This window comes from Salvelinus fontinalis, chromosome 18, assembly GCF_029448725.1.
Source record: "Salvelinus fontinalis isolate EN_2023a chromosome 18, ASM2944872v1, whole genome shotgun sequence".
Taxonomy (NCBI): Eukaryota; Metazoa; Chordata; class Actinopteri; order Salmoniformes; family Salmonidae; genus Salvelinus; species Salvelinus fontinalis.
Window position 1 is genome coordinate 39,589,194 of NC_074682.1, and position 27,936 is coordinate 39,617,129.

Here is a 27,936-nt window from a genome sequence, read left to right on the forward strand (position 1 = left end):
GATCAAGTTCAAGTCCGGTCTCTGACTGGGCCAATCAAGGAGAGTCAGAGACTTGTCCCAAAGCCACTCCTGCATTGTATTGGCTGTGTGCTTAGAGTCGTTGTCCTGTTGGAAGGTGAACCTTCGCCCCCAGTCTGAGGTCCTGCGCACTCTGGAGCAGGTTTTCATCAAGGAGGATGCTCTGTACTTTGCTCTGTTCATCTTTCCCTTGATTCTTACTAGTCTCCCATTCCCTGCCGCTGAAAAACATCCCCACAGCATGATGCTGCCACCACAATGCTTCACCGTAAAGATGGAGCCAGGTTTCCTCCAGACGTGGGGCTTGACATTCAGACCAAAGAGTTCAGTCTTGGTTTCATCAGACCAGAGAATCTTGTTTCTCACAGCCTGAGTGTCCTTTTGGAGTGCTGCAGAGAGGATTGTCCTTCTGGAAGGTTCCTCCATCTTCACAGAGGAACTCTAGAGCTCTATCAGAACGACCATTGGGTTCTTGGTCACCTCCCTGACCAAGGCCTTTCTCTCCCGATTGCTCAGTTTTGCTGGGCGGCCAGCTCTAGGAAGAGTCTTGGTGGTTACAAACTTCCTACATTTAAGAATGATGAAGGCCACTGTGTTCTTGGGGACCTTCAATGTTGCATACATTTTTTGGTACTCTTCCCCAGATCTGTGCCTCAACACAATCCTGTCTCTGAGCTCTATGGACAATTCCTCCATGGCTTGGTTTTTGCTTTGACATGCACTGTCAACTGTGGGACCTTATATAGACAGGTATGTGACGTTCCAAATCATGTCCAATCAATTGAATTTACCACAGGTGGACTCCAATCAAGTTGTAGAAAAATCTCAAGGATGATCAATGGAAACAGGATGCACCTGAGCTCAATTTCGATTCTCATAGCAAAGAGTTTGAATACTTACGTAAATAAGGTTTTTCTGTTTTTATTTTTCATAAATTTGCAGACATTCTAAACACCTGTTTTTGCTTTTTTGTTATGGGGTATTGTGTATATTGATGAGGATAAACATGTATTTAATCCATTTTAGAATAAGACTGTAACGTAACAAAATTTGGAAAAAGTCAAGGAGTCTGAATACATTCCGAATGCACTGTAAGTCTAAGACCGGAACCATGGTCTGTTCATGGTTCAAATCAGTTCTGCTGGTCACTGTGACTGTAGGAGTCATTTTTTGTTCAAGCCCATGCTGACCTTGTCTGTCAGCCATGCATTAAATACCAATATTGTTTTTAAGAAAATTGTGATAAATATATACCAGTTTAATTTAAGGACCAAAAAGTTGTGCCATATAGATTGCAAAATAGTTGGATAGAGATTTTCGATGTATCGATTCCATGGCACATGGTTTATGAATTGACACGCAAAACGACGCTGGATTCAAAACGTATAATTTTTCAATTTAAATTATTATACAAAATTGCAACAAATATAATGTTTTATATATGGGGGATACAACCTTCCCAGCTCTGCAGATTTTGCTGTGAAGAGGCAGAATCATTAAATCCTTTATTTTGCTACTGTCCATATGTAGCTCATTTTTGGTCACAGGTCCAGGAGTGGCTGAAGAATTGCAACATTTACCTGGAGCTAAATGCTGCAGATGGCACTACTGGGTGATTTGAAAGTCATAGTCAACCGATCAATAATATAATAATACTTTTAGGGGAAAAAATTATCTTTAATTTACAATCTGTGGAAACTATGAGAATAGAAAGTTTCATAACTTTTGAAACGGCACAGTTGTAAAATATATGTAAAAATTGAAAGATAGATGGCAGGGGTTGAATGGAGCTGAAGGGTGGGACTAATAAAAACAAGATAACAAATGTAAAATATAGTGTGTCTGTAAAATATATATAGGTTCAGAAATTTTGTGAAATAGCACAGTTAAAAATGTATGGCGAATAGAAATCAAACTGGATGGACATCAGAAATAGATGGGAGAGGTGGAGGTTATAGGAAGGCCAGGACTAAAAACAAACCAAATATAACTATTGTAAAATTGATTGTGTCCGTAAAATGTATATAGTATGTAGAAGCCTAAGTGTTGTTTATTCGTTTACTGCAATTAGGGGAGGGGTGGTAGGGTTTGTGGGAAATAATAAAGGAACAAATATTTTTTAAAGTAAGTATGATGTGTGTATTTGTATATGTATGTACAGTACCAGTCAAAAGTTTGGACACACCTACTCATTCAAGGGTTTTTCTTTATTTTTTACTAGTTTCTACATTGTAGAATAATAGTGAATACATCAAAGATATGAAATAAAACACATGGAATCATGTCGTAACCAAAAAAGTGTTAAACAAATCAAAGTATATTTTATATTTGAGATTCTTCAAAGTAGCCACCCTTTGCCTTGATGTTAGCTTTTCACACTCTTGGCATTATCTCAACCAGCTTCCTGATGTAGTCAACGGTAATGCATTTCAAGTAACAGGTGTGCATTGTTATTTGTGGAATTAATTTGTGGAATTTATTTCCTTCTTAATAAATTTGAGCCAATCAGTTGTGTTGTGGCAAGGTAGGGAAGGTATACAGAAGATAGGCCTATTTGGTAAAAGACCAAGTCCATATTATGGCAAGAACAGCTCAAATAAACAAAGAGAAATGACAGTCCATCATTACTTTAAAACATGAAGGTCAGTTAATCCGGAACATTTGAAAGTTTCTTCTCGCAAAAACCATCAAGCACTATGATGAAACAGGCTCTCATGAGGACCGCCACAGGAAAGGAAGACCCATAGTTACTTCTGCTGCAGAGGATAAGTTCATTAGAGTTACCAGCCTCAGAAATTGCAGCCCAAATAAATGCTTCACAGAGTTCAAGTAACAGACACATCTCAACATCAACTGTTCAGAGGAGACTGCGTGAATCATGCCTTCATGGTCGAATTGCTGCAAAGAAACCACTACTAAAGGACACCAATAAGAAGAAGAGACTTGCTTGGGCCAAGAAACACCAGCAATGGACATTAGACCGGTGGAAATCTGTCCATTGGTCTGATTAGTTCAAATTTGAGATTTTTGGTTCCAACCGCCGTGTCTTTGTGAGACACAGAGTAGGTGAATGGATGACCTCCGCATGTGTGGTTCCCACCGTGAAGCATGGAGGAGGTGTGAGGTTGTCGGGGTGCTTTGCTGGTGACACTGTCAGTGATTTATTTAGAATTCAAGGCACACTTAACCAGCATTGCTACCACAGCATTCTGCAGCGTATCACAATCTCATCTGGTTTGCACTTAGTGGGACTATCATTTTTTTTCAACAGGACAATGACCCACACACCTCTAGGCTGTGTAAGGGCTATTTGACCAGGAATGAGAGTGATGGAGTGCTGCATCAGATGACCTGGCCTCCACAATCACCCGAATTCAACCCATTTGAGATAGTTTGGGATGAGTTGGACCGCAGAGTGAAGGAAAAGCAGCCAACAAGTGTTCAGCATATGTAGGAACTCCTTCAATAGTGTAGGAAAAGCATTCCAGCTGAAGCTGGTTGAGAGAATGCCAAGAGTGTGCAAAGCTGTCATCAAGGGAAATGGTGTCTACTTTGAAAAAAAAAAAAAAAAAAAAAATTGATTTGTTTAACACTTTCTTGTTTTTCACATGATTCCATATGTGTTATTTCAGTTTTGATGTGTTGACTATTATTCTACAATGTAGAAAATATTAAAAATGAAGAAAAACCATTGTATGAGTTGGTGTGTCCAAACCTTTGACATGTACTGTATATATATAAACTCAGGACGTTGTCTTTCAAAGATGATTTGTAAAAATCCAAATAACTTCACAGATCTTCATTGTAAAGACTTTATTCACTGTTTCCCATGCTATTTCAATGAACCATAAACAATTAATGAACACGCAACTGTGGAACGGTTGTTAAGACACTAACAGCTTACAGACGGTAGGTCACAGTTATGAAAACCTATGACACTAAAGAGGCCTTTCTACTGACTCTGAAAAACACCAAAAGAAAGATGCCCAGGGTCCCTGCTCATCTGCGCGAACGTGCCTTAGGCATGCTGCAAGGAGGCGTGAGGACTGCACATGTGGCCAGGGCAATAAATTGCAATGTCCGTACTGTGAGATGCCTAAGACAGCGCTACAGGGAGACAAGACGGACAGCTGATCGTCCTCGCAGTGGCAGACCACTTGTAACAACACCTGCACAGGATCGGTACAGCCGAACATCACACCTGCGGGACAGGTACAGGATGGCAACAACAACTGTCCGAGTTACACCAGGAACGCACCAATCCCTCCATCAGTGCTCAGACTGTCCGCAATAGGCTGAGAGAGGCTGGACTGAGGGCTTGTAGGCCTGTTGTAAGGCAGGTCCTCACCAGACATCACCGGCAACAACGTTGGCTATGGGCACAAACCCACTGTCGCTGGACCAGACAGGACAGGAAAAAAGTGCTCTTCACTGACGAGTCGCGGTTTAGTCTCACCAGGGGTGATGGTCGGATTCGAGTTTATCGCCAAAGGAAGGAGCATCACACCGAGGCCTGTACTCTGAGACGGGATCGATTTGGAGGCGGAGGGTCCGTCATGGTCTGGGGCGGTGTGTCACAGCATCATCGGACTGAGCTTGTTGTCATTGCAGGCAATCTCAACGCTGTGCATTACAGGGAAGACATCCTCCTCCCGCGTGGTACCCTCCCTGCAGGCTCATCCTGACATGACCCTCCAGCATGACAATGCCACCAGACATACTGCTCGTTCTGTGCGTGTTCTGCCATGGCCAGCGAAGAGTCCGGATCTCAATACCATTGAGCACATCTGGGACCTGTTGGGTCAGAGGGTAAGGGCTAGGGCCATTCCCCCCAGAAATGTCTGGGAACTTGCAGGTGCCTTGGTGGAAGAGTGGTAACAGCTCTAACCAGAATAGAAAGAGGAGTGGGAGGCCCCACTTGGAGAAACAGCTCGTTCTGTGTGTGATTTTTTTGCTTTCTTTGTGCTTTTCTTTCAAAAACAAGTAAATTTCTAAGTGACACCAAGAGGCGACTCTAGGATGCTGGCCTTCTAGGCCTCCCACTTCTCTTTCTATTCTGGTTAGGGCCAGTTTGCGCTGCTCTGGGAAGGGAGTAGTACACCGCGTTGTACGAGATCTTCAGTTTCTTGGCAATTTCTCGCATGGAATAGCCTTCATTTCTCAGAACAAGAATAGATTGACGAGTTTCAGAAGAAAGTTCTTTGTTTCTGGCCATTTTGAGCCTATAATCGAACCCACAAATGCTGATGCTCCAGATGCTCAACTAGTCTAAAGAAAGACAGTTTTATTGCTTTTTTAATCAGAATAACAGTTTTCAGCTGTGCTAATATAATTGCAAAAGGGTTTTCTAATGATCAATTAGCCTTTTAAAATGATCAACTTGGATTAGCTAGCATGAGACGGAGTCTACAACCCACAAAAGTGGCTCAGGTAGTGCAGTTCATCCAGGATGGCACATCAATGCTACCACTAGAGTGAAAGCACCGCCAGCATTCAAAAGTGACCAAAACATCAGCCAGGAAGCATAGGAACTGAGAAGTGGTCTGTGGTCACCACCTGCAGAACCATTCCTTTTTTGGGGGTGTCTTACTAATTGCCTATAATTTCCACCTTTTGTCTATTCCATTTGCACAACAGCATGTGAAATTTATTGTCAATCAGTGTTGCTTCCTAAGTGGACAGTTTGATTTCACAGAAGTGTGATTGACTTGGAGTTACATTGTGTTGTTTAAGTGTTCCCTTTATTTTTTTGAGCAGTGTATATATATATATATATCAACAATAAAAAAATGTACCCCAAAAATATCTGGGGGATTGGAAATTATGCAGACAATTACCTTGATGGAAGCTACAATCTATCTGCAATATTAAAGCTGATCTACCCCCTAAAAAAGAAAATGCTGACCTTCACACAACACAGACCGGTTTTGACTAGCTGGTTGGTATTGGCAACCGTTGAAGTAAGTGACAGTTGTTGATGAGTCACCTTTTAAATGAGGGGTTGTTTTCGTTAGGTTTGGTTTGTCTGGCAGCTGAAAGGACTGTCAGTGTATGTACAGTATAAGCTCTCTGTCTGAATTGGCAGTTTGGAGTAGTTTGTCCCACTGTGACTGACAGGGCCCCTCATCTGCCTCTAACTGACTAACTAACTTATCATTTCCAGGGCGACCGAGGATCAAAGGGGGCGTGTGGATCGGACGGACCAAAAGGAGAAAAGGTACAATGGGAGGGAGAGAGAAAGAAAGAGGGATGAGGGGAGAAAGGGGAAGAAATGTGTGACAGGAAGTTCAATTTAATTAACTTTATTTATCCCTGAGGGGCCTTTATCGGAGTTGCATGGTGAGTTTTGTGATGAAAGTGTTTCATATCCACTGTAACTATGACCTCTTTCCCTTTACGTGTTAATAAGGAAATTGTATAAGATTAACAGTAGGGGGGAAATAGTGTGGATGCACCATGGTGTGTCTTTCTAATGACCTGGCTATAGTGGACGTGGGCTACATACAGAACAGAATACTATTGGACTTTTTGATGGTGTTGAATGTTTTTACCCTGTCTCTTTCTGTAATCAGGGAGATTCAGGGATCCATGGGCGGTCAGGGTTGCCTGGAAGGAAAGGTGAGCAGGTAAGAATCATCCCATGAAGTACACGTTTAGAGGGCTCTGAACAGTGCACCATTGAGGCTAATATCTGGAATTTAGTATTAAAACTGTATTATCAGCCAAGTGTGGATATGTTACCAGGTGTTGTTGTATCTGTGTTTCAGGGAGAATTGGGTTCTCCAGGGGCCATTGGAACCGCAGGCAAGGAGGGACTGATCGGACCCAAGGTATTAGTCTATGTATGGTTTGTTTGTGTGTGTGTGCGTGTGCGCACTTCATTATGTGTGATATATATATATATATCTTTCAAAATGTATCAAGAGTACTGTGTGACGGTGTGTAACTACATGCCTGTGTGTTTGTAGGGTGACCGAGGCTTGGATGGAGTCTTGGGGCCCAAAGGAACTCAGGGAGAGAAGGGCGAAAGGGTGAGTCTTTAACCACAACTGAATCTACTCATAAAGTGCACCACTAATACTATGAATGTGACCACAGCAAAACCGCAAGCTGACCACTGACGTTAGCTGTACTGTATATAAGGTCTGATGAAAACAACTGATTTTGTTTTATTTAACCTTCATTTTGACAGGGAGTCATGCTGAGTCACAGGAGGTTGGTGGCACCTTAATTTGGGAGGACAGGCTCGTGGTAATGGCTGGAGTGGAATCAGTGGAAGGGTATCAAATACATCAAACGCATGGGTTCCATGTGTTTGATGCCATTCCATTAGCTCCTTTTCAGCCATTATGAGCTGTCCTCCCCTTAGCAGCCTCCACTGTGCTCAGATGAGCCCTGTATACACATCACAATACTCATCAATATACACATCAATATTCACATACATTTACCAAAAGTACCCACTGATGTTACACCCATCGCTGTTGATCCACCCGCTGATGTTACACTCATCACTGTTGATTCACTAACTTATTTTGCAATGCCCATTTTCAGACACATTCCAAGTATGCAGTTACCCATAGTTGGAGCCTCCCATTGGAGCCTCCCATTGAGAAACCAAATTTAATCTCTATCAGGATACAGTGCTTTCTAAAAGTATTCAAAACTATTTTCTAAAATGGTTTAAATTGTTTTGAATACTTTCCGAATGCACTGTATCTGTTTGAGCGCCTTGTTAGACAGATTCAATTTGGTTGTAATGTAATAAAATGTGGAAACAGTCAAGGGGTCTGAATACTTTCCAAGTGCATTGTACATAAGCACTTTGCCTCTCCCAGGACCGTACAATTACCCAATTGGCTATTACAGGTATTCCCAAACTGGGGTATGGCAATGCCGTCGGGGGTACACCAAATAAAAATGTGATTCACATTTTCAAAAAGTACATTTATATTTTCCAACGGGGCTATACATTTGGGTGAGTTTTTTTCTCTCGCCTGAGTAGCCTCGTTTCACTGCCAAAAATCTAATTAAACCATCTAGTGTTCAGCGAAATAATAACACAATGTCAAATACAGGTAGCCTAGTCAAATAATTAACATCTAATCACATTAACCTTCACTCTTGCGCAGACATTTAGAAACGAAACATGACAATTTGAAAAATAAGCCATGGGAGTTCTTTGAGTGAGAATAAAGATGACTTTCGAGTAGTAAGACATGTATAAAAGCAACCTTAATAAGAAGGGGCTAGAAGCATCTTATATGGTGAGCTACCGAGTGGCTAGGACAGGCAAGCCCAATACTATTGTGGAGGACTTAATTCTTCCTGCTGCCGCTTATATGGCAGGGACAATGCTGAGGGAAAAGGCCAAAACAACTATACAGACAATGCCTTAATCAAACAATACTGTTGCACTACGCATCATTGACATGGCAGGAGACTGAAACAATTACTGCTTCGCATACAAGACAGTGAATTATATGTGTTACAGCTGGATGAGTCAACAGACATGGCGGGCCTGGCACAGCTCCTGGTATATGTCCGTTATGTTTATGGGTGGTCAATTAAGGAAGACTTCCTCGTCTGCAAACCACTGGAAACCTGGACAATATGAGAGGATATTTTTTAAGTACTGGACAGCTTTGTCACATCAAATGGACTTTGGTGGTCAAGATATGTTGGTATCTGTACTGATGGCGCAAAAGCCATGACAGGGAGACATAGTGGAGTGGTAACGCACGTGCAAGCAGTTGCTCCCAACACCAATTGGGTACACTGCAGCATCCACCGAGAGGCTCTTGCTGCCAAGGGAATGCCTGACAGCTTGAAAGCCGTTTTGGACACTGCAGTGAAAATTGTTAACTTTGTTAAAGCAAGGCCCCGGAACATGTATTTTCTGCATCATGCAATGATATGGGCATGTAATGCTTTTACAACATACAGAAGTGCGCTAGTTATCAAGGGGCAAAGTATTGACACATTTTTTAAAATTGAGACGAGCTTAAAGTTTTCTTTACTGACCGTAATATTCACTTGTCTGATTCTTGTCTGACCGCTTGCATGATGACGAGTTTCTCACACGACTGGTTTATCTGGGTGATTTTTTTTCTCACCTGAATGATCTGAATCTAGGATTACAGGGACTCTCCGCAACTATATTCAATGAGTGGTACAAAATTGAGGCTTAGATTAAGAAGTTGGAGCTCTTTTCTGTCTGCATTAACAAGGACCACACACAGGTCTTTCCATCATTGTATGATTTCTTTGAGTGCAAATGAACTCAAGCTTATGGACAATGCCAAATGTGATATAACGAAGCACCTGAATGAGTTGGGTGTCCAATTACGCAGGTACTTTACCAAATTGGACGACACAAACAACTGGATTCGTTATCCCTTTCATGCCCTGCCTCCAGTCCACTTACCAATATCTGAACAAGAGAGCCTCATTGAAATTGCAACAAGCGGTTCTGTGATAGACCTAACCAAAATAAAAAGAAAACAGATATCTCAGGTCAGGGCGTGACATGTATCGTATAGTGTGTGTGTGTGGCAGGCTTACAATGATGGGAGAGAAAAAAACATTTGAGAGTGCACTGACCCTGGTGCTAGAGGGGGTACGCAGCAGGAGGTTGAATGTTTGAAGGAGTACGAGACTAAAAAGTTTGGGAACCACTGGGCAATTACAACCAATAAACTGGTTCTACAATGTAAAATACAATTTCTCATTTCGCTCCTATTACACGTACCAGAATGACAGAGACATAGGACACAGACACACGGAACTAGGACATATCCCGGGAAATATGAACAAAGGAAACCGTACATTGAATTAAATAAACATAACTTCTGACATGAGTCTTGCGAACCTTCATGTGCACATGCTCACTCAGAGGGTAAGAAATTGTCAATTGAAATTTATCGTATCAGTCATGAAACAGAAATATCTAAGTGTTTCAATAAACGGTACGGAGATGGAATGATGAAACGCTAGCAATTATTGTAGGATTAGCTGTAATAAAGATTTACCACACACAGTATTTTATTTTCTATCAAGTCGAGTCTCAAGTCATGTGACTCAAGTCCACAACTCGGGGCAATAGTACACACAACAGTGTCATCTGCATACAGGTGTTCATTACAATTTTTTGCAGATCAACATTATTTATATAGACAGTAAAAAGTACAGGACCTAAAACCGATCCCTATGGGACACCTTTTGTAATATCAAGGAAACCTGACTTAACACCATCAGAATAAAACACATTGTGTGTCACGTTCCTGACCTGTTTTCTGTTATTTTTGTATGTGTTTAGTTGGTCGGGACGTGAGTTGGGGTGGGCATTCTATGTTATGTGTTTCTATGATTAGGTCGTTTGTAATTAGCCTTATATGGTTCTCAATCAGGGACAGGTGTTTGACGTTTTCCTCTGATTGAGAACCATATAAAGGTAGGCTGTTCACACTGTTTGTTTGTGGGTGGTTGTCTTCTGTGTCTGTGTATGTTGCACCACACGGGACTGTTTCGGTTTGTTCGTTCGTTTGATGTAGTATGTTCCTGTTCGTGAGTTCTTCGTGTATTTATGTAAGTTCCATTTTCAGGTTTCGTCTACGTCGTTTTGTTATTTTGTAGTTTGTTGAAGAGTTTTCGTGTTTCGTCTTTTCTTTAATAAACGTTATTATGTCAAACTATCACGCTGGGCTTTGGTCCAATCCCTACTCCTCCTCTTCGTCTGAAGAGGAGGAGCCGTTACATTGTGTCCTGAACCAATTACATGACTCCTGATCCATATCGATTTCAGACAATCTTTGAATCAATAAAGAGTGGTCCACACTATCGAAAGCTTTCAATAAAGAGAGCAGCACAGTGCTTCCTCCGATCCATACCCTTTACCACATAATTTAACACCAAGGTTGCAGCAGAGATGGTGCTATAACCCGGCCTGAAACCAGACCAGTGAACACTTGTAGCTAGTAAGGATCTAAGCTGACTGTTTATTATTGGTTCTTTTATTTTTTATCTAGGCAAGATCATTTCGAGATTGCGATAATTATTAGGTTGGAGGGGTCACCACCTTTGTGGAGAGGGAGCACATAGGCCACCTTCCAAACCCTGGGGATAGCACCCAAGATAATCGTCTAATAGAAAATCATGGGAGCAGAAAGCTGCAGCAAGAAAGGATCATATAAATCAGCCCCAGTGGATTTTTACATTCATCTTAATCAAGGTGTCTAGCACATCACAAGTAGAAAGTTGTTGAAATGAAAAAAAGATTCACTAGAAGTCGACTGATCTTCCATCGAGCCAACTGGAGGCTGGGCGAGGGAAGAGCAGTCGAATGACTGACCAGGATCAATTCATCTACCATTTATTTTAAATAAAAAGCCTGCTGAGATAAGTGATGATTTTGATCAGCATTTTATACATTTTTTCTCAATAATGATGCCAGTGCCTGACACAAATTTCGTAGGCTGGGAAGAAGAGGAAGGAGTTTTTTGTAAATGGTATCTGTCTGTGGCGCTCTCCCTCTTACTATCTACAGGGGCCCTCAGGTATCCCCGGCCCCCCAGGCCCCAGAGGAGTAGACGGGGCCTCTGGACTGACAGGGTCTCAGGGACCAGCTGGAGCTAAGGGCCCCGAAGGCCTCCAAGGACAGAAGGTATTCACTTGCTTTGGTTGTTTATGCCATCTAGTTGTGAGGTAAATTAAACATGGTTCAACATGGTTGTTGTCATTGTCAGGGGGAGCGGGGGCCTCTTGGTCCTGCCATGATAGGTCCACGCGGTATCCCAGGTAAACCAGGAGACGGTGGCAAGCAGGTGAGTGTCTCCTCTCTACTGTGCAGTATGTCTGCTCATAAAGTATCTAACTGCAACTGTCCCCCAATAACTCCCTCAAACTGGCCACAGCACAGACACAGCAGTGAAACTGGGGATCTTTTTCTAAACAGTATGCACTGCATGGAAAGTTTGGAGACTCAAACAGAAAATGTAGAAAAGGGTCAAATAAAAGGTTTTGAACAGACATAATACATGTAATCCCTGAAAACACAGGTGTTGTTCCTTTCCAGTTTATATTTCTGATTCTTCGTGGTGGATATGTACTTATTACATCTGACCTTGGGATCATAGAGCTATTAATTTGTTCAACTACTCTGAGAACAGTTTATTTGTCAGCTGTGTGTTCTAATACCTGTCTCTTTTGTAGGGGGAGTTGGGTCCAGATGGAGCCAAGGGAGACAGAGGAGAGCCAGGCTTGACGGTCAGTGCTTCACCTGGGCCTCAGGGCCCAAATCTGCTGACTCTACCACCACCCTGCCTACACATATACACACACATGCAACCACACACACACAAACACATTATAATGCTGTCACATCTCTCTGCCTGTCTCTTACATTCCTCCTCTTCCCCTCTGGCTCTCTGTGCAGGAGGATGAGATTCGGACATACGTCCGCACAGAAATGAGCCAACACTGTGGTAAGTCTTAGTCACCTGCCAAAACCCCAATGTCCCAATCCAACATGCTGGTGTCCTCAGTTAAACGTCAGTTCCTCATCATCAAGTGAAACAAGTAATGGTGCTAACACATCTGTATTGAACGTAATGCTCCACAGAGTGTGATTCAGACCCTCTGTCCATGTAGAACTTCTCACTGCTATTGACTTTCCCTGTAATGAAAGAGAAAGTAACATTCTATTTTCCTCTCCTCCCTTTTCTCTTTGTCTTTCAGCTTGTGGAGGTGAGTGGGTATCAGTCTGACACGTGGACCAGATGGGATAAGGGCAGTAGCTATCTTTGGCATTAACTTTTTAGCTTTATTATTAGTTTATGTAGTCACTGTGTTTTTGGTTCTGACATGTGTCTGTACTATGTAGTTTTGGTTCTGTTATGTGGTGTGGTCCATGTAGGTGGTTATCTGTTCTACTCAGTGCTTGAAGTGGGCCAGTGCTGACCTGCTTAGAATATTGGCTCTAAAATATGATGAGTACTGGCAACTAAATATAAATACTACCGGCACCCAAAATGAGTACTGGTATCTATTTCAGTCCACTTCAACCACTGGTTCTACTGTATGTTCTCATGGGTGTATATGTTGGGTTTCGGTGGTGTCTGGTGGCTATGTCTATGTGTGTTACTGACCAGCGTGGATGTCCTGTTGTTTTTATGTTCCTGGCCCCTCTTCCTCCCCCCCCTGTCCCCCATCCCGGCCGGCTCTCAGGTGTTGTTGTGACAGAAACCCTGTCCCGCCCCAGGGCGCGTCCTGTTCCAGAGCAACAGCTGGCCCGGCAGGGCAAGGAGGGCAAGGATGGTGAGTGTGTCTGTCCAACTGTCCTTCATCACTACCTGTCTGTCTGTCTGTCCTGTCTGTCTGTCCATCAGTATGTCTTAACAAACAGCCCAGAGTGATGCTGTGTCTGGTTCTAAACAATGGGCCCTGTTTTCTTATCAGTATTCTCTGAACATTATAAAGGATATCTCTGTGTGTCTGTTCATCACAGTTTTACTCACTCTCTAACTCTCTGTTTTGTCTGCTTTTTAAAGTTAGGGTGTTTGTAAGTGGGTTATTCCAGCTGAATAAAGGCCCATTCACGGGTGGACTGAGCCCTTGGTGAAAGTCCAGTGTTGTGCTGTAGGAGTTGGGGGGTGTCTTCCCTCTGGCCGTGGGGTGGGCAGTGAGTGGTCGGGGTTAGGAATGTGACCGCTGTGGCGCCCCCTGCCCTGTGCTGTGTTGCAGGGCGTGAGCTGCGTGTGGTGGTGAACACCAATGACCCTGACTACGAAGATATCTACTCTATAGAGAGTTACGATGATTCCATGGCTATGGAGCAGAGCATCCACCTAACCCCCGCTGCGAATCATAACGACGGTACGTCTCACACACAAACACACACCCTTAAAGGGATAGCAATAAACTTCCCCAGAGTCAGATAAACTAGTGGATAACATTTTTATGTCTCTGTATCCGGTATGTAGGAAGTTAGAGGTAGTTTTGCGAGCCAACGCAAATTAGCATTAGCGCAATGAATGGAAGTCTACAGGAACGGCTCCCATAGACTTCCAGTCATTGTGCTTACGCTAGTTAGCAATTGCGCTAACGCTAGTTAGAAACTTAAAAATGGCATCCACGAGTTCATCTGACTCTGAGGAAGTAGATAAAGGGTTTCATTGCCAAAATCCCAAACTATCCATTTAACCCTTAATCCATCCTCACACACTGAGCCCAGTCTAACACACAAACCAACCCTGGATCCCCTTCACACACTGCCATCAACATGCAGCTTCCTGTGTGTCTTTGTTGTGTTGATAGTGTTTTTGTATGTGTTATGTACAGTGGTCTGTTCTTAACTTAAGATATATGGGTATATATAGCAGTCTTGCAAATCTCTAATTTCCAACAATATGGGATTTACGTGAAACGTTAAATTATGTTTAGGACTGTATTTGTGCGTTTTATTGTGTTGTCGATTCAGTGTGTCTGTTTTGTGTTGTTAGTTTGCTTATTACAGGGTGTCTGTTGATGTTTGTTGAATGATTGCATGTCGACAGGTGAGACAGTCACTGTTGACCCTCTGAAAGCAAAAAGGTCCAGGAGAGAGGTCAAAGGGGAAGGTAAACCCCGCCCACTTCCTCCTCCATTGCTGGGGTATTTTATGGGTTAACTCAGCCTCCATCTCTGCATGCCTCTGGCCTCTAGCATGATGGTTTTATTTTCTTTGATTACTGTTGATAACTAATCAAAACACCCAAGCATATCTGAATTTGGGCACTGAATTGTTTTTGTTTGGCACATTTCCAAAAGTTACTATAGATAATATACGAAGAATTATACTGATTTTTTTTTATTTTTATAAAACCTGAATGGATTTGATCTTACAAGCCATCTTCAGCTTTTATCCCAGACATATAATTTAGATTTTCTAACTCTTAAAGACTGTGTTAATTGTATGGTCACTTATTTAATGTTCATCACAGAATTTTAAGTTACTGTTCATTAACATTAATACTAACATCACATTCACCTAGCTTACTGTTGGAGCGCTCTCTCTGTCTCTTTGTCTCTCTCACTGTGATTTTCCTCATTGTGTTTATGTGTGATGTATTCCAGCTCCAGTGGACATTTGCGTGTTGCCCCTGGAGGAGGGCAGCTGTGGGAGGTTTACTCTGCGCTGGTACTTTAACAGCCAGGTGCAGGCCTGTAGACCCTTCATCTACAGCGGCTGTGAGGGCAACGCCAACCGCTTCCTCCATCAGGAGACCTGTGAGGAGCGCTGCCTCCCGGAGGACACAGGTACCCACACACACAAGCAAACACACATAGTAGCTTACTGTGCACACATACATATCAATCAATCAAATGTATTTATAAAACCCAGCCTAAAACCCCAAAGAGCAAGCAATGCAGATGTAGAAGCATGGTGGCTAGGAAAAGAAAGGCAGGAACCAATGAATAAACTTAGAGGAGGTGTGTGGGTGTTGGCTGAGATCCACAATACGAGGCTTAAAACTTGGACATAAACTATCGTTCAAAGGTTTGGGGTCACTTAGAAATGTCCTTGTTTTTGAAAGAAAAGCATATTTTTTGTCCAGTAAAATATCATCAAATTGGTCAGAATTACGGTGTAGACATTGTTAATGTTGGAAATTACTATTGTAGCTGGAAACAGCAGATGTTTTATGGAATATCTACATAGGCGTACAGAGGCCCATTATCAGCAACCATCTGGACAACTTTTAGTTTTAAATCTTTTAAATACATTTTTATACATTTTTATCTTCATAACACTTTGTTCTAGCTAGCTATTTGTGTAGGTAGCTATCAAGTAAACACAATGATATAGTAACTTTTTGACTTAACTCTAGAATGCCTACTTCAAGTGTTTTAGTACTAGTCTGTAAGCTCAGGACTTAAACCATGTCTATACAAGCCTTTTTTTTCTGTGTTTCAATGGCACGTTGTGTTAGCTAATCCAAATTACCATTTTAAAAGGCTAATTGATCATTAGAAAACCCTTTTGGAATTGTTAGCACAGCTGAAAACTGTTGTTCTGAATAAAGAAGCAATAAAAAAAACTGGCCTTCTTTAGACTAGTTGAGTATCTGTAGCATCAGCATTTGTAGATTCGAGTTCAGGCTCAAAATGGCCAAAAACTAAGACCTTCTGAAACTCGACAGTCTATTCTTGTTCTGAGAAATGAAGGCTATTCCATGCGAGAAATTGCCAAGAAACTGAAGATCTCGTACAATGCTGTCTACTACTCCCTTCACAGAACAGCGCAATCTGGCAGTGGGAGGCCCCGGTGCACAACTGAGCAAGAGGACAAGTACATTAGTGTCTAGTTTGAGAAACAAACAGACCACAAGTCCTCAACTGGCAGTTTCATTAGATTGTACCCACAAAACACCAGTCTCAACGTCAACAGTGAAGAGGCGACTCCAGGATGCTGAGTTGCAAAGTAAAAGCCATATTTCAGACTGGCCAATAAAAAGAAAAGATTAAGATGGGCAAAAGAACACACACTGGACAGAGGAACTCTAACTAGAAGGTCAGCATCCCGGAGTCGCCTCTTCACTGTTGATGTTGAGACTGGTGTTTGCGGGTACAATTTAATGAAGCTGCCAGTTGAGGACTTGTGAGACGTCTGTTTCTCAAACTAGACAGTCTAATGTACTTGTCTTCTTGCTCAGTTGTGCACCGGGGCCTCCCACTCTTCTTTCTATTCTGGTTAGGGCCAGATTGCGCTGTTCTGTGAAGGGAGTAGTAGACAGCGTTGTACGAGATCTTCAGTTTCTTGGCAATTTCTCGCATGGAATAGCCTTCATTTCTCAGAACAAGAATAGACTGACGAGTTTCAGAAGAAAGTTCTTTGTTTCTGGCCATTTTGAGCCTGTAATCGAACCCACAAATGCTGATGCTCCAGATACTCAACCAGTCTAAAGATGGTCAGTTTTATTGCTTCTTTAATCAGAACAACAGTTTTCAGCTGTGCTAACATCATTGCAAAAGGGTTTTCTAATGATCAATTAGCCTTTTAAAATGCTAAATTTGGATTAGCTAACACAACGTGCCATTGGAACACAGGAGTGATAGTTGCTGATAATGGGCCTTTGTATACCTATGTAGATATTACCATTAAAAATTTGCCATTTCCAGCTACAATAGTAATTTACAACATTAACAATGTCTACACTGTATTTCTGATCAATTTTATGTTATTTTAATGGACAAAAAATGTGCTTTTCTTTAAAAAATAAGGACGTTTCTAAGTGACCCCAAACTTTGGAACGGTAGTGTAAATGATGCTGAATACACACACATTCATGCTGCACATACACACACACATGTACACACAAGAAAATGTATCCCCAAAACGGATTATTGTGTTTTGTTGCAGATGCTGTTCCTTTGAAAAAGGTGCGATGATGAAGGGCATGTCATGACTACCTCCTCTCCACCCTAAAGAATGGCAACAAATGGTTGTTTAATATTTAAAGCTATAAACATTGGCAAGGTTTTGAATATACAGTATATACACCATTGATGGATCTTTTCTCATGGTTGATGATTTTATTATTTATTTCAAGTACATTTATATTACGTTAACTCTGCAGCCAAACTTTTAAATCCCACTCAGAATTATGTCTAGCGAGTACAGCAGCACCGTATTACAGGAAGACAATGTTGTCCAAACATTGATGCAACCATACCACAGAATCTGTCTTTGGTGGATGTACAGGTAATGAGTTCCAAATCTGTCCACTAAATAGCTGTTCTGTATGTATAAAGAGGCACTCACAATACATGTTATCATATTTTGCCAATGTAATGTACATATAAATGTATATTTGTATTGCCTGGGAAATAGTGTTTTGTGTGTCCTAATGATTCATGTTAAACTCTGCATGTTTTAACCTGACAGAGGAAAGGTGCTATTTTAAAATATATTTGTATATTGCACATTTCATTTGTTGTTGTCAAAGAAAAATAAAAGTTTGTATTTTCGCCAAGTTTGATGTTGAAATTGCAAAAAGCACACTGTCACACCCTGACCGTAGAGATCCTTCTTTTTTGTCTCTATTTTGGTTGGTCAGGGCGTGAGTTTGGGTGGGCATTCTGTCTGGTGTTTTATGTTGTCCTTGTTTTGTATTTCTGTGTGTTTGGCCGGGTGTGGTTCCCAATCAGAGGCAGCTGTCTATCGTTGTCTCTTATTGAGAACCATACTTAGGTAGCCTGTTCCCACCTGTGTTTGTGGGTGGTTGTTTTCTGTTTCGTTCTCTCTCTTTGTTGTATTTTGTCCATTCAGTGTTCAGTTTATTTAATAACATTAAAATGAACACTTACCACGCTGCACCTTGGTCTTCTCCTTCTCCCGACGACGTTCGTAACACACACTCATTCATGATGGCTCGGAAACATTACTCATTGTTTTATGAAATATGTGAATAAACCAGAGAATTAAAAATAGTATTTCTACAATGTTTTTTTCTATATAAAATAATTTTAGAGGTGTACACAGTGCCTTGCAAAAGTATTCAACTTCCTTGGCGTTTTTACTATTTTGTTGCATTAAAACCTGTAATTTAAATGAATTTTTATTTGGATTTCATGTAATGGACATACCCAAAATTGCTGAAGTGAAATGAAAAAAATAACTTGTTTAAAAAAAAAAAAAAAATGTTTTTAATTAATCGGAAAAGTGGTGCATGCATATGAATTCACCCCCTTTGTTATGAAGCCCAGAAATAAGATCTGGTGCAACCAATTACCTTCAGAAGTCACATAATTAGATTGCACACAGGTGGACTTTATTTAACTAAGTGTCACATGATCTCAGTATATATACACCTGTTCTGCAAGGCCAGAGTCTGCAACACCACTAAGCAAGCAGCACTATGAAGACCAAGGAGCTCTCCAAACAGGTCAGGGAAAAAGTTGTGGAGAAGTACAGATCAGGGTTGGGCTAAAAAAAAATATCGGAAACTTTGAACATCCATTATAAAAAAAAAAATGGACAGAATATGGCACCACAACAAACCTGCCAAGAGAGGGCCACCCACCAAAATTCAGGCAAGGAGGGCATTAAACAGAGAGGCAACAAAGAGACCAAAGATAACCCTGAAGGAGCTGTAAAGTTCCGCAGCGGAGATTGGAGTATCTGTCCATAGGACCACTTTAAGCCGTACACTCCACAGAGCTGGGCTTTACAGAAGAGTGTCCAGAAAAAAATAAGCAAACATGTTTGGTGTTCCCCAAAAGACATGTGGGAGACTCCCCAAATATATGCAAGAAGGTACTCTGGTCAGATGAGATTGAAATGTTTGGTCATCAAGGAAAATGCTATGTCTGGTGCAAACACAACACCTCATCACCCTGAGAACACCATCCAACTTGAAGGAGCTGGAGCAGTTTTTCCTTGAAGAATGAAATAGTTATGCATGCTCAAGTTGCTTTTTTGTCTTATTTCTTGTTTGTTTCACAATAAAATATTTTGCAACTTCAAAGTGGTAGGCATGTTGTGAAAATCAAATGATACAACCCCCCAAAAAATCTATTTTGATTCCAGGTTGTAAGGCAACAAAATAGGAAAAATGCCAAGGGTGTGAATACTTTCACAAGCCACTGTAGTAGGGTCATGGGTGTTTACTGGTCAAGTCACATGGTTGAGGGTGATACTTTGATCTGTTTACACTCCCTTGCTTCACACGACTCGTGCGTATGTGTGTGTGTTCATATTGGTGAATGTTCTAATTCAGCTGTACAATGTTTTATTAATGAGAGGATGCTCTGACTGTTGGGTATGACTCGCCCCCCCCACCTCCCACTTTCATATATTTATATATATATATATATATATATACTGAACAAAAATATAAATGCAACATGTTAACTGCTGGTCCCATGTTTCATGAGCTGAAATAAATTATCCCAGAAATGCTCTATAGGCACAAAAAAAGCTTATTTCGCTAAAATTTTGCGAACAAATTTGTTAACATCCCTGTTAGTGAGCATTTCTCCATTGTCAAGATAATCCATCCACCTGACAGGTGTGGCATATTAAGAAGCTTATTAAACAGCATGATCATTACAAAGGTGCACCTTGTGCTGGAGACAAAAGGCCACTCTAAAATGTGCAGTTTTGTCACCCAACACAATGCCACAGATGTCTCAAGTTTTGAGGGAGCGTGCAACTGACATGCTGACTACAGGGAATGTCCACCAGAGCTGTTGCCAGATTATTTCATTTTAATTTCTCTACCATAAGCCGCCTCCAACATCGTTTTTGACAATTTAGCAGTACGTCCAACCAGCCTCACAACTGCAGACCACGTGTATTGCATTGTGTGGGAGAGCGGTTTGCTGATGTCAACGTTGTGAACAGAGTGCCCCATGGTGGCGGTGGGGTTATGGTGTATGGGCAGGGATGAGTTACAGACAACGAACACAATTGCATTTTATTGATGGCAATATGAATGCACAGAGATACCATGACAAGATCCTGTGGCCAATTGTCGTGCCATTCATCCGCCGCCATCACCTCATGTTTCAGCATGTTAATGCACGGCAACATGTCACAAGTATCTGTACAAATTCCTGGAAACTGAAAATGTCACAGTTCTTCCATGGCCTGCATACTCACCAGACACGTCACCAATTGAGCATGTTTGAGAAGCTCTGGATCGACATGTACGACAGCGTGTTTCAGTTCCCGTTCATATCCAGCAACTTCACACAGCTATTGAATAGGAGTGGGACAACATTCCACAGGCCACTATTAACAGCCTGATCAACTCTATGCGAAGGAGATGTGTCATAGCAGCATGAGGCAAATGGTGGTCACATCAGACACTGACTGGTTTTCTGACCCACATCCCTACTTTGTGAAATTCATAGATTCGGGCCTAATTAATTTCTTTAAATTTATTGATTTCCTTTTATGAACTGTATCTCAGTAAAATCTTTGAAATTGTTGCGTTTAATATTTTGGTTCAGTATGTATGTGTCACGACTCCTACCGAAGGTGGCTCCTCTTCCTGTTCGGGTGGCGCTCGGCGCTCGTCGTCACCGGCCTACTAGCTGCCACGATCCCTTTTCTGTTGTTTTTGTCTGATTAGTAACACCTGTTTCTTGTTTGGGTTTTAGTTGGGCTATTTAAGCCAGTAGGCCCGCCTGCTCTTTGTGCGGACTTATTGATTTTCCACTGTGTTATTGTGTGGTAGTGCGTGTTGATTTTGGGTTTTCCCTCCGGACTGGTTAGGTCCTGGTTTTGGGCATTTGTGTATGTGCGCCCAGTATCTTGGTGAGTACTATTTTTTCTGTGCATAATAAAGCGCTATTTCTGTCCCTCCTGCCTCCTGCGCCTGACTCCGCACCCACTACGCCCAGTGCGTTACAGTATGTATGTATGTGTATATATATACTGTAGTACCAGTCAAATGTTTGGACACACCTACTCATTTCAGGGTTTTTCTTTATTTTTACTATTTTCAACATTGTAGAATAATAGTGAAGACATCAAAACTATGAAATAACACATGGAATTATGTAGTAACCAAAAAAGTGTTAAACAAATAAAAATATATGTTATATTTGAGATTCTTCAAAGTAGCCACCCTTTGCCTTGATGACAACTTTGCACACTCTTGGCATTCTCTCAACCAGCTTCATGAGGTAGTCACCTGGAATGCTTTTCAATTAACGGGTGTGCCTTGTTAAAAGTTAATTTGTGGAATTTCTTTCCTTCTTAATGCGTTTGAGACAATCAAGTGTGTTTTGACAAGTTATGGGTGGTATACAGAAGATAGCCCTATTTTGTAAAAGACCAAGTCAATATTATGGCAAGAATAGGTCAAATAAGCAAAGAGAAATGACAGTCCATCATTACGTTAAAACATGAGGGTCAGTCAATCTGGAAAATTGCCACAAAGTGTAGTCGCAAAAACCATCCAGCTCTATGATGAAACTGGCTCTCATGAGGACCGCCTCAGGAAAGGAAGACCCAGAGTTACCTCTGCTGCAGAGGATAAGTTCATTAGAGTTACCAGCCTCAGAAGTTTCAGCCCAAATAAATGCTTCACAGAGTTCAAGTAACAGACGTGAATTCAGAGAAGACTGTGTGAACCAGGCCTTCATGGTCGAATTGCTGCAAAGAACCCACTACTAAAGGACACCAATAAGAAGAGACTTGCTTTGGCCAAGAAACACAAGCAATGGACATTAGACCGGTGGAAATCTGTCCTTTGTAATGATGAGTCCAAATTTGAGATTTTTGGTTCCAACCACTGTGTGTTTGTGAGATGCGGAGTAGGTGAATGGATGATCTCTGCGTGTGTGGTTCCCACCGTGAAGCAAGGAGGAGGTGGTGTGATGTTGTTGGGGTGCTTTGCTGGTGACACTGTCTGTGATTTATTTAGAATTCAAGGCACACTTAACCAGCATGGCTACCACAGCATTCTGCAGCGATACACCATCCCATCTGGTTTGCGCTTAGTCCCACTATCATTTGTTTTTCAACAGGAAAATGACCCAACACACCTCCAGGCTGTGTCAGGGCTATTCGACCAAGAAGGAGAGTGATGGAGTGCTGCATCAGATGACCTGGCCTCCACAATCACCCAACCTCAACCCGATTTGAGATGGTGATGAAGCCAACAAGTGCTCAGCATATGGGAACTCCTTCAAGAGTGTAGGAAAAGCATTCCAGGTGAAGCTGGTTGAGAGAATGCCAAGAGTGTGCAAAGCTGTCATCAAGGCAAAGGGTGGCTACTTTGAAGAATCTAAAATATATTTCGATTTGTTTAACACTTTTTTGGTTACTACGTGATTCCATGTGTGTCATTTCATAGTGTTGATGTCTTCACTATTATTCTACAATGTAGAAAATAGTAAAAATAAAGAAATACCCTTGAATGAGTGTGTCCAAACATTTGACATGTACTGTATATATATATATGTAGGTATGTGTATGTATGTGTATATATATATATATATATATCTTCCCTGGGCATACACACCTTGGGCATACACACCATTACATGGTTATTACAGGTGTGATCATGTTTATGAAAGTTGTGTTTGTATGGGTGAGGGGGGGTTGGTTGAGCCCCAGAATAGGAGGCTTAAGACCTGGATGTGTTTTAGCATTTGTCACACTTCTCTGCACCCAGCCTGGCTCTCAATCTACTCAGTCCCTCTGTCTATTACTGTCAGTCAGGATCTGTGTGTGTGTGTATGTATGTGTGTTTGGTAGAGTAATATATTTTCCCCTCATATCTGATCAAGACCATCTGTCATTGAGTCATACAGCTTTTACCAATCAGTGGTACATAAAGCAACATGTCACCGTGCATGATCAAAACCGTAACTCTAGAGAGGGATACGAGAGGAGGGGGAGTTATCCTTCCCATGAGCCTCTTCCTGGGAGACTTCTTTCCTGCTTTCCTCTTTGGTACTGTACCTACTGACAGAGGAGTGGGGGGCTGGGTGGCTGTGGTACCTCCGAGAGAGGAGAGGGCTGCTGTGGTACCTCCGCGAGAGGAGAGGGCTGCTGTGGTACCTCTGAGAGAGGGGGGCTGTGGGCTGTGATACCTCAGAGAGGAGAGGGGGGCTGTAGTACGTCAGAGAGGAGAGGGGGGCTGTCGTACATCTGAGAGCGGGGGGCTGTGGTACCTCTGAGATTGGGGGGCTGTGGTACCTCTGAGAGGGGGGGCTGTGGTACCTCTGAGAGAGGGGTGCTGGGGGTTGTGGTACCTCTGAGAAGGGGACTGGGGTACTTCTGAGTGAGGAGAGGGGGGCTGTGATACCTCAGAGGGGGGCTGGTGGCTGTGGGACCTCTGAGACGGGAGAAAGGGGCTGTGGTACCTCTGAGAGAGGAGATGTGCTACGTATGAGAGAGGAGAGAGGGGGGCTGTGATACCTCAGAGGGGGGCTGGGGGCTGGGGGACCTCTGAGAGGGGAGAGGGGAGATGTGGTACATCTGAGTTTGATCACATTTCTGATTTAATCCCCTGTAACTTAATTGAGATTCAGACACCCCAGGTGGTTCATGCCAGACCCCTGTGTGTGTGTGTGTGTGTGTGTGTGTGTGTGTGTGTGTGTGTGTGTGTGTGTGTGTGTGTGTGTGTGTGTGTGTGTGTGTGTGTGTGTGTGTGTGTGTGTGTGTGTGTGTGTGTGTGTGTGTGTGTGTGTGTGTGTGTGTGTGTGTGTGTGTGTGTGTGCGTGCATGCATGCATGCGTTTGTGTTGGAGCACATTTGTACTCTGTGTTTTTCCCATTTTCCATTATTTTTAGTAATTATGTTGCATGTGCTTTGCCCTTCATGGGCCAAGGATTGTTTGTGCACATGTACAATGTTAGCATAGTAATTACATTATTTAAATTGAGTTCCACTCTAACCTGCTTACCACTCTGACCTGCTGATCCTTGTTTATGGCATACACATATAAGATGATATACCTAAAGCTTTTCATGGGTGATTGTGGTGAGTGATCCCTTCAAGGTCACTTCAATACCACAGTGAATCTTGAATCACAGTCCTGTGTATCAGTGCAGAGGGGGCTCCGTCTGTCTCTGTGTGAGTACTGCACCCTAACTTTTTTGATTTGACATTTTTCGTCATTTAGCAGACGTTCTTATCCAGAGCGCCCCCCCCTTGGTTTGGACTGTGGTGGAGATCTTTGTTGGCTATACTCGGCCTTGTCTCAGGATTATAAGTTTGTGGTTGAAGATATCCCTCCAGTGGTGCGGGGGCTGTGCTTTGGCAAAGTGGGTGGGGTTATATCCTTCCTATTTGGCCCTGTCCGGGGGTATCTTCGGATGGGGCCACAGTGTCTCCTGACCGCTCCTGTCTCAGCCTTCAGTATTTATGCTGCAGTAGTTTGTGTCGGGGGGCTAGGGTCAGTTGGTTATACCTGGAGTACTTCTCCTGTCTTATCCAGTGTCCTGTGTGAATTTAAGTATGCTTTCTCTAATTCTCTCGTTCTCTCTTTCTTTCTCTCTCTCTGAGAACCTGAGCCCTAGGATCATACGTCAGGACTACCGGGCATGACAACTCCCTGCTGTCCCCAGTCCACCTGGCCTTGCTGCTATTCCAGTTTCAACTGTTCTGCCTGCGGTTACGGAACCCCTACCTGTCCCAGACCTGCTGTTTTCAACTGTTAATGATCGGCTATGAAAAGCCAACAGATTTATTCCTGATTATTATTTGACCATGCTTGTCATTTATGAACATTTTGAAAATCCTGGCTCTCTCTAATTTTCTCCTTCTCTCTTTCTTTCTCTCGGAGGACCTGAGCCCTGGGACCATACGTCGGGACTGCCGGGCGTGGTGGCTCCTTGCTGTCCCCAGTCCGCCTGGCCTTGCTGCTGTTCCGGTTTCAGCTGTTCTGCCTGCGGTTATGGAACTGCCACCTGTCCCAGACCTGTTGTTTTTCAACTCTTAATGATCGGCTATGAAAAGCCAACTGAAAATTATCCATGATTATTATTTGACCATGCTTGTCACTTATGAACATTTTTGAACATCTTGGCATAGTTCTGTTATAATCTCCACCCGGCACAGCCAGAAGAGGACTGGCCACCCCTCATAGCCTGGTTCCTCTCTAGGTTTCTTCCTAGGTTTTGGCCTTTCTAGGGAGTTTTTCCTAGCCACCGTGCTTCTTCACCTGCATTCTAGCTGTTTGGGGTTTTAGGCTGGGTCTCTGTACAGCACTTCGAGATATTAGCTGATGTAAGAAGGGCTATATAAAATAAACTTGATTGATTGATTGACTCACAGTTTGTGCATTCATCTTAAGATATCCAAGGTGAGAAAAAAAACATCACAGTCATAGCAAGGACATTTTTCCTCAATAAAGTAGTTATCATCCATCTAACACCTTTCAGTTAGCAGGATGCAGAGGCACGTTCTGAAGTCCTCGAGTGACCTTGTCTGCAGGGTCTGTGGTTGGCAGTGCTAGAGTAGTAGGAATAAGCTAAGAGGATGGACGGTGCATGCCAAGAAGTCACTATTTCTCCCTCTCTCATTCTCTCCTCCCCTCACTCCCTCCTCTCTTTCCCTATCACACTGTCTCCTGCTATATTCCCTATCCAAGTACTCCGAGGGCTGTGGTCATGGAAATAAAAATGTACTGCCATGTATGTTTTGCTTCCATTGCCGTTTACCTTCCTCAGTCCAATGATATATATAACTTTGACACTATTGTGCAATCCTCAGGTAACAATAGTATATCTTATCTTAAGCACATACAATACATCTATGTGGTGATGACCAACCATGCACTGTGTGTGTGTGTTTGCGTCTGTGTCTGTGTCCCCTTCTCTGTGTCCAATTTTACCCATCAGCTTCATTCAGGCTTTGACCTCAGGTCTTATCTATCATCCATGGAGCGTGTTAGTGAGGGCATTCAAAGTTCCCTGTTCTGTAAGACTTTAAATCAGAGTAGTGCCACTGTAAGCATTTATTTGGCCTATTGATCCAAACCTTGGTTGCGCCCTGCAGGACTTTTGGCTGCTCTCTCTTTTGCCAGTAAGCAGTTTTACTGGAAACTAATTAGAATTACAAATTGATATTATACATATTATCTGGCTCTTTATACATTCCCTATCTACCTCTCTCAATAACTATTAGCGGAAGGGCTATAATGCATGGCGGACATAATGCAAGTTTGGACACATACTCATTCCAGGATTTTTCTTTCTTTTTACAATTTTCTACGTTGTAGAATAATAGTGAAGACATCAAAACTATGAAATAACACATGGAATCATGTAGTAACCAGAAAAAGTGTTAAACAAATCAAAATATATTTGACATTCTTCAAAGTAGCCACCCTTTGCCTTGATGACAGCTTTGCACACTCTTAGCATTCTCTCAACCAGCTTCATGAGGTAGTCACCTGGAATGTATTTCAATAAACAGGTCTGCATTAAAGTTAATTTGTGGAATTTCTTTCCTTCTTAATTTGTTTGAGACAATCAGTTGTGTTGTGACAAGGTAGGGGTGGTATATAGAAGATAGGCCATATTTGGTAAAAGACCAAGTCCATATTATGGCAAGAAGAGCTCAAATAGGCAAAGAGAAATGACACTCGATCATTACTTTAAAACATGAAGGTCAGTAAATCTGGAACATTTCAAGTACTTTAAAAGTTTCAAGTGCAGTCGCAAAAACCATCCAGCGCTATGATGAAGCTGGCTCTTATGAGGACCGTTACAGGAAAGGAAGACCCAGAGTTACCTCTGCTGCAGAGGATAAGTTCATTAGAGTTACCAGCCTCAGAAATCGCAGCCCAAATAAATGCTTCACAGAGTTCAAGTAATAGACACATCTCAACATCAGCTGTTCAGAGGAGACTGCGTGAATCAGACCTTCATTGTCGAATATCTGCAAAGAAACCACTACTAAAGGACACCAATAAGAAGAAGAGACTTGCTTTGGCCAAGAAACACGAGCAATGGACATTAGACCGGTGGAAATCTGTCCTTCGGTCTGATGAGTCCAAATTTGACATTTTTGGTTCCAACCGACGTGTCTTTATGAGACGCAGATTTGGTGAATGAATGGATGATCTCCGCATGTGTGGTTCCCACCGTGAAGCAAGGAGGAGGAGGTTCTTTGCTGCTGATCCTGTCTGTGTTTTATATAGAATTCAAGGCACATTTAACCAGAAAGGCTACCAAAGCATTCTGCAGTGAAACGCCATCCCATCTGGTTTGCGCTTAGTGGGACTATCATCTGTTTTTCAACAGGACAATGACCCAAAACACACCTCCAGGCTGTGTAAGGGCCATTTGGCCTAGGAGAGTGATGGAGTGCTGCATCAGATGACCTGGCCTCCACAATCACCCAACCTCAACCAAATTGAGATGGTTTGGGATGAGTTGGACCGCAGAGTGAAGGAAAAGCAGCCAACAAGT

The 27,936-nt window shown here is 42.4% G+C and overlaps 1 protein-coding gene across 1 annotated transcript in view; it reads left to right on the plus strand.

Moving 5' to 3' along the window:
- LOC129815482 (collagen alpha-1(VII) chain-like) overlaps positions 1–18,486 on the plus strand; it is a 130,137-nt gene extending 111,651 nt beyond the window's left edge. Inside the window, 14 exon segments of the mRNA XM_055869355.1 lie at positions 6,182–6,235; positions 6,591–6,644; positions 6,786–6,848; positions 6,987–7,049; positions 11,564–11,680; positions 11,763–11,840; positions 12,229–12,282; positions 12,452–12,500; positions 12,754–12,772; positions 13,256–13,323; positions 13,759–13,890; positions 14,571–14,633; positions 15,130–15,312; positions 17,417–18,486. Coding sequence (XP_055725330.1) covers positions 6,182–6,235; positions 6,591–6,644; positions 6,786–6,848; positions 6,987–7,049; positions 11,564–11,680; positions 11,763–11,840; positions 12,229–12,282; positions 12,452–12,500; positions 12,754–12,772; positions 13,256–13,323; positions 13,759–13,890; positions 14,571–14,633; positions 15,130–15,312; positions 17,417–17,445 — 1,026 coding nt within the window. The 3' untranslated portion in view covers positions 17,446–18,486.
- The last annotated feature ends 9,450 nt before the right edge of the window (positions 18,487–27,936 follow it).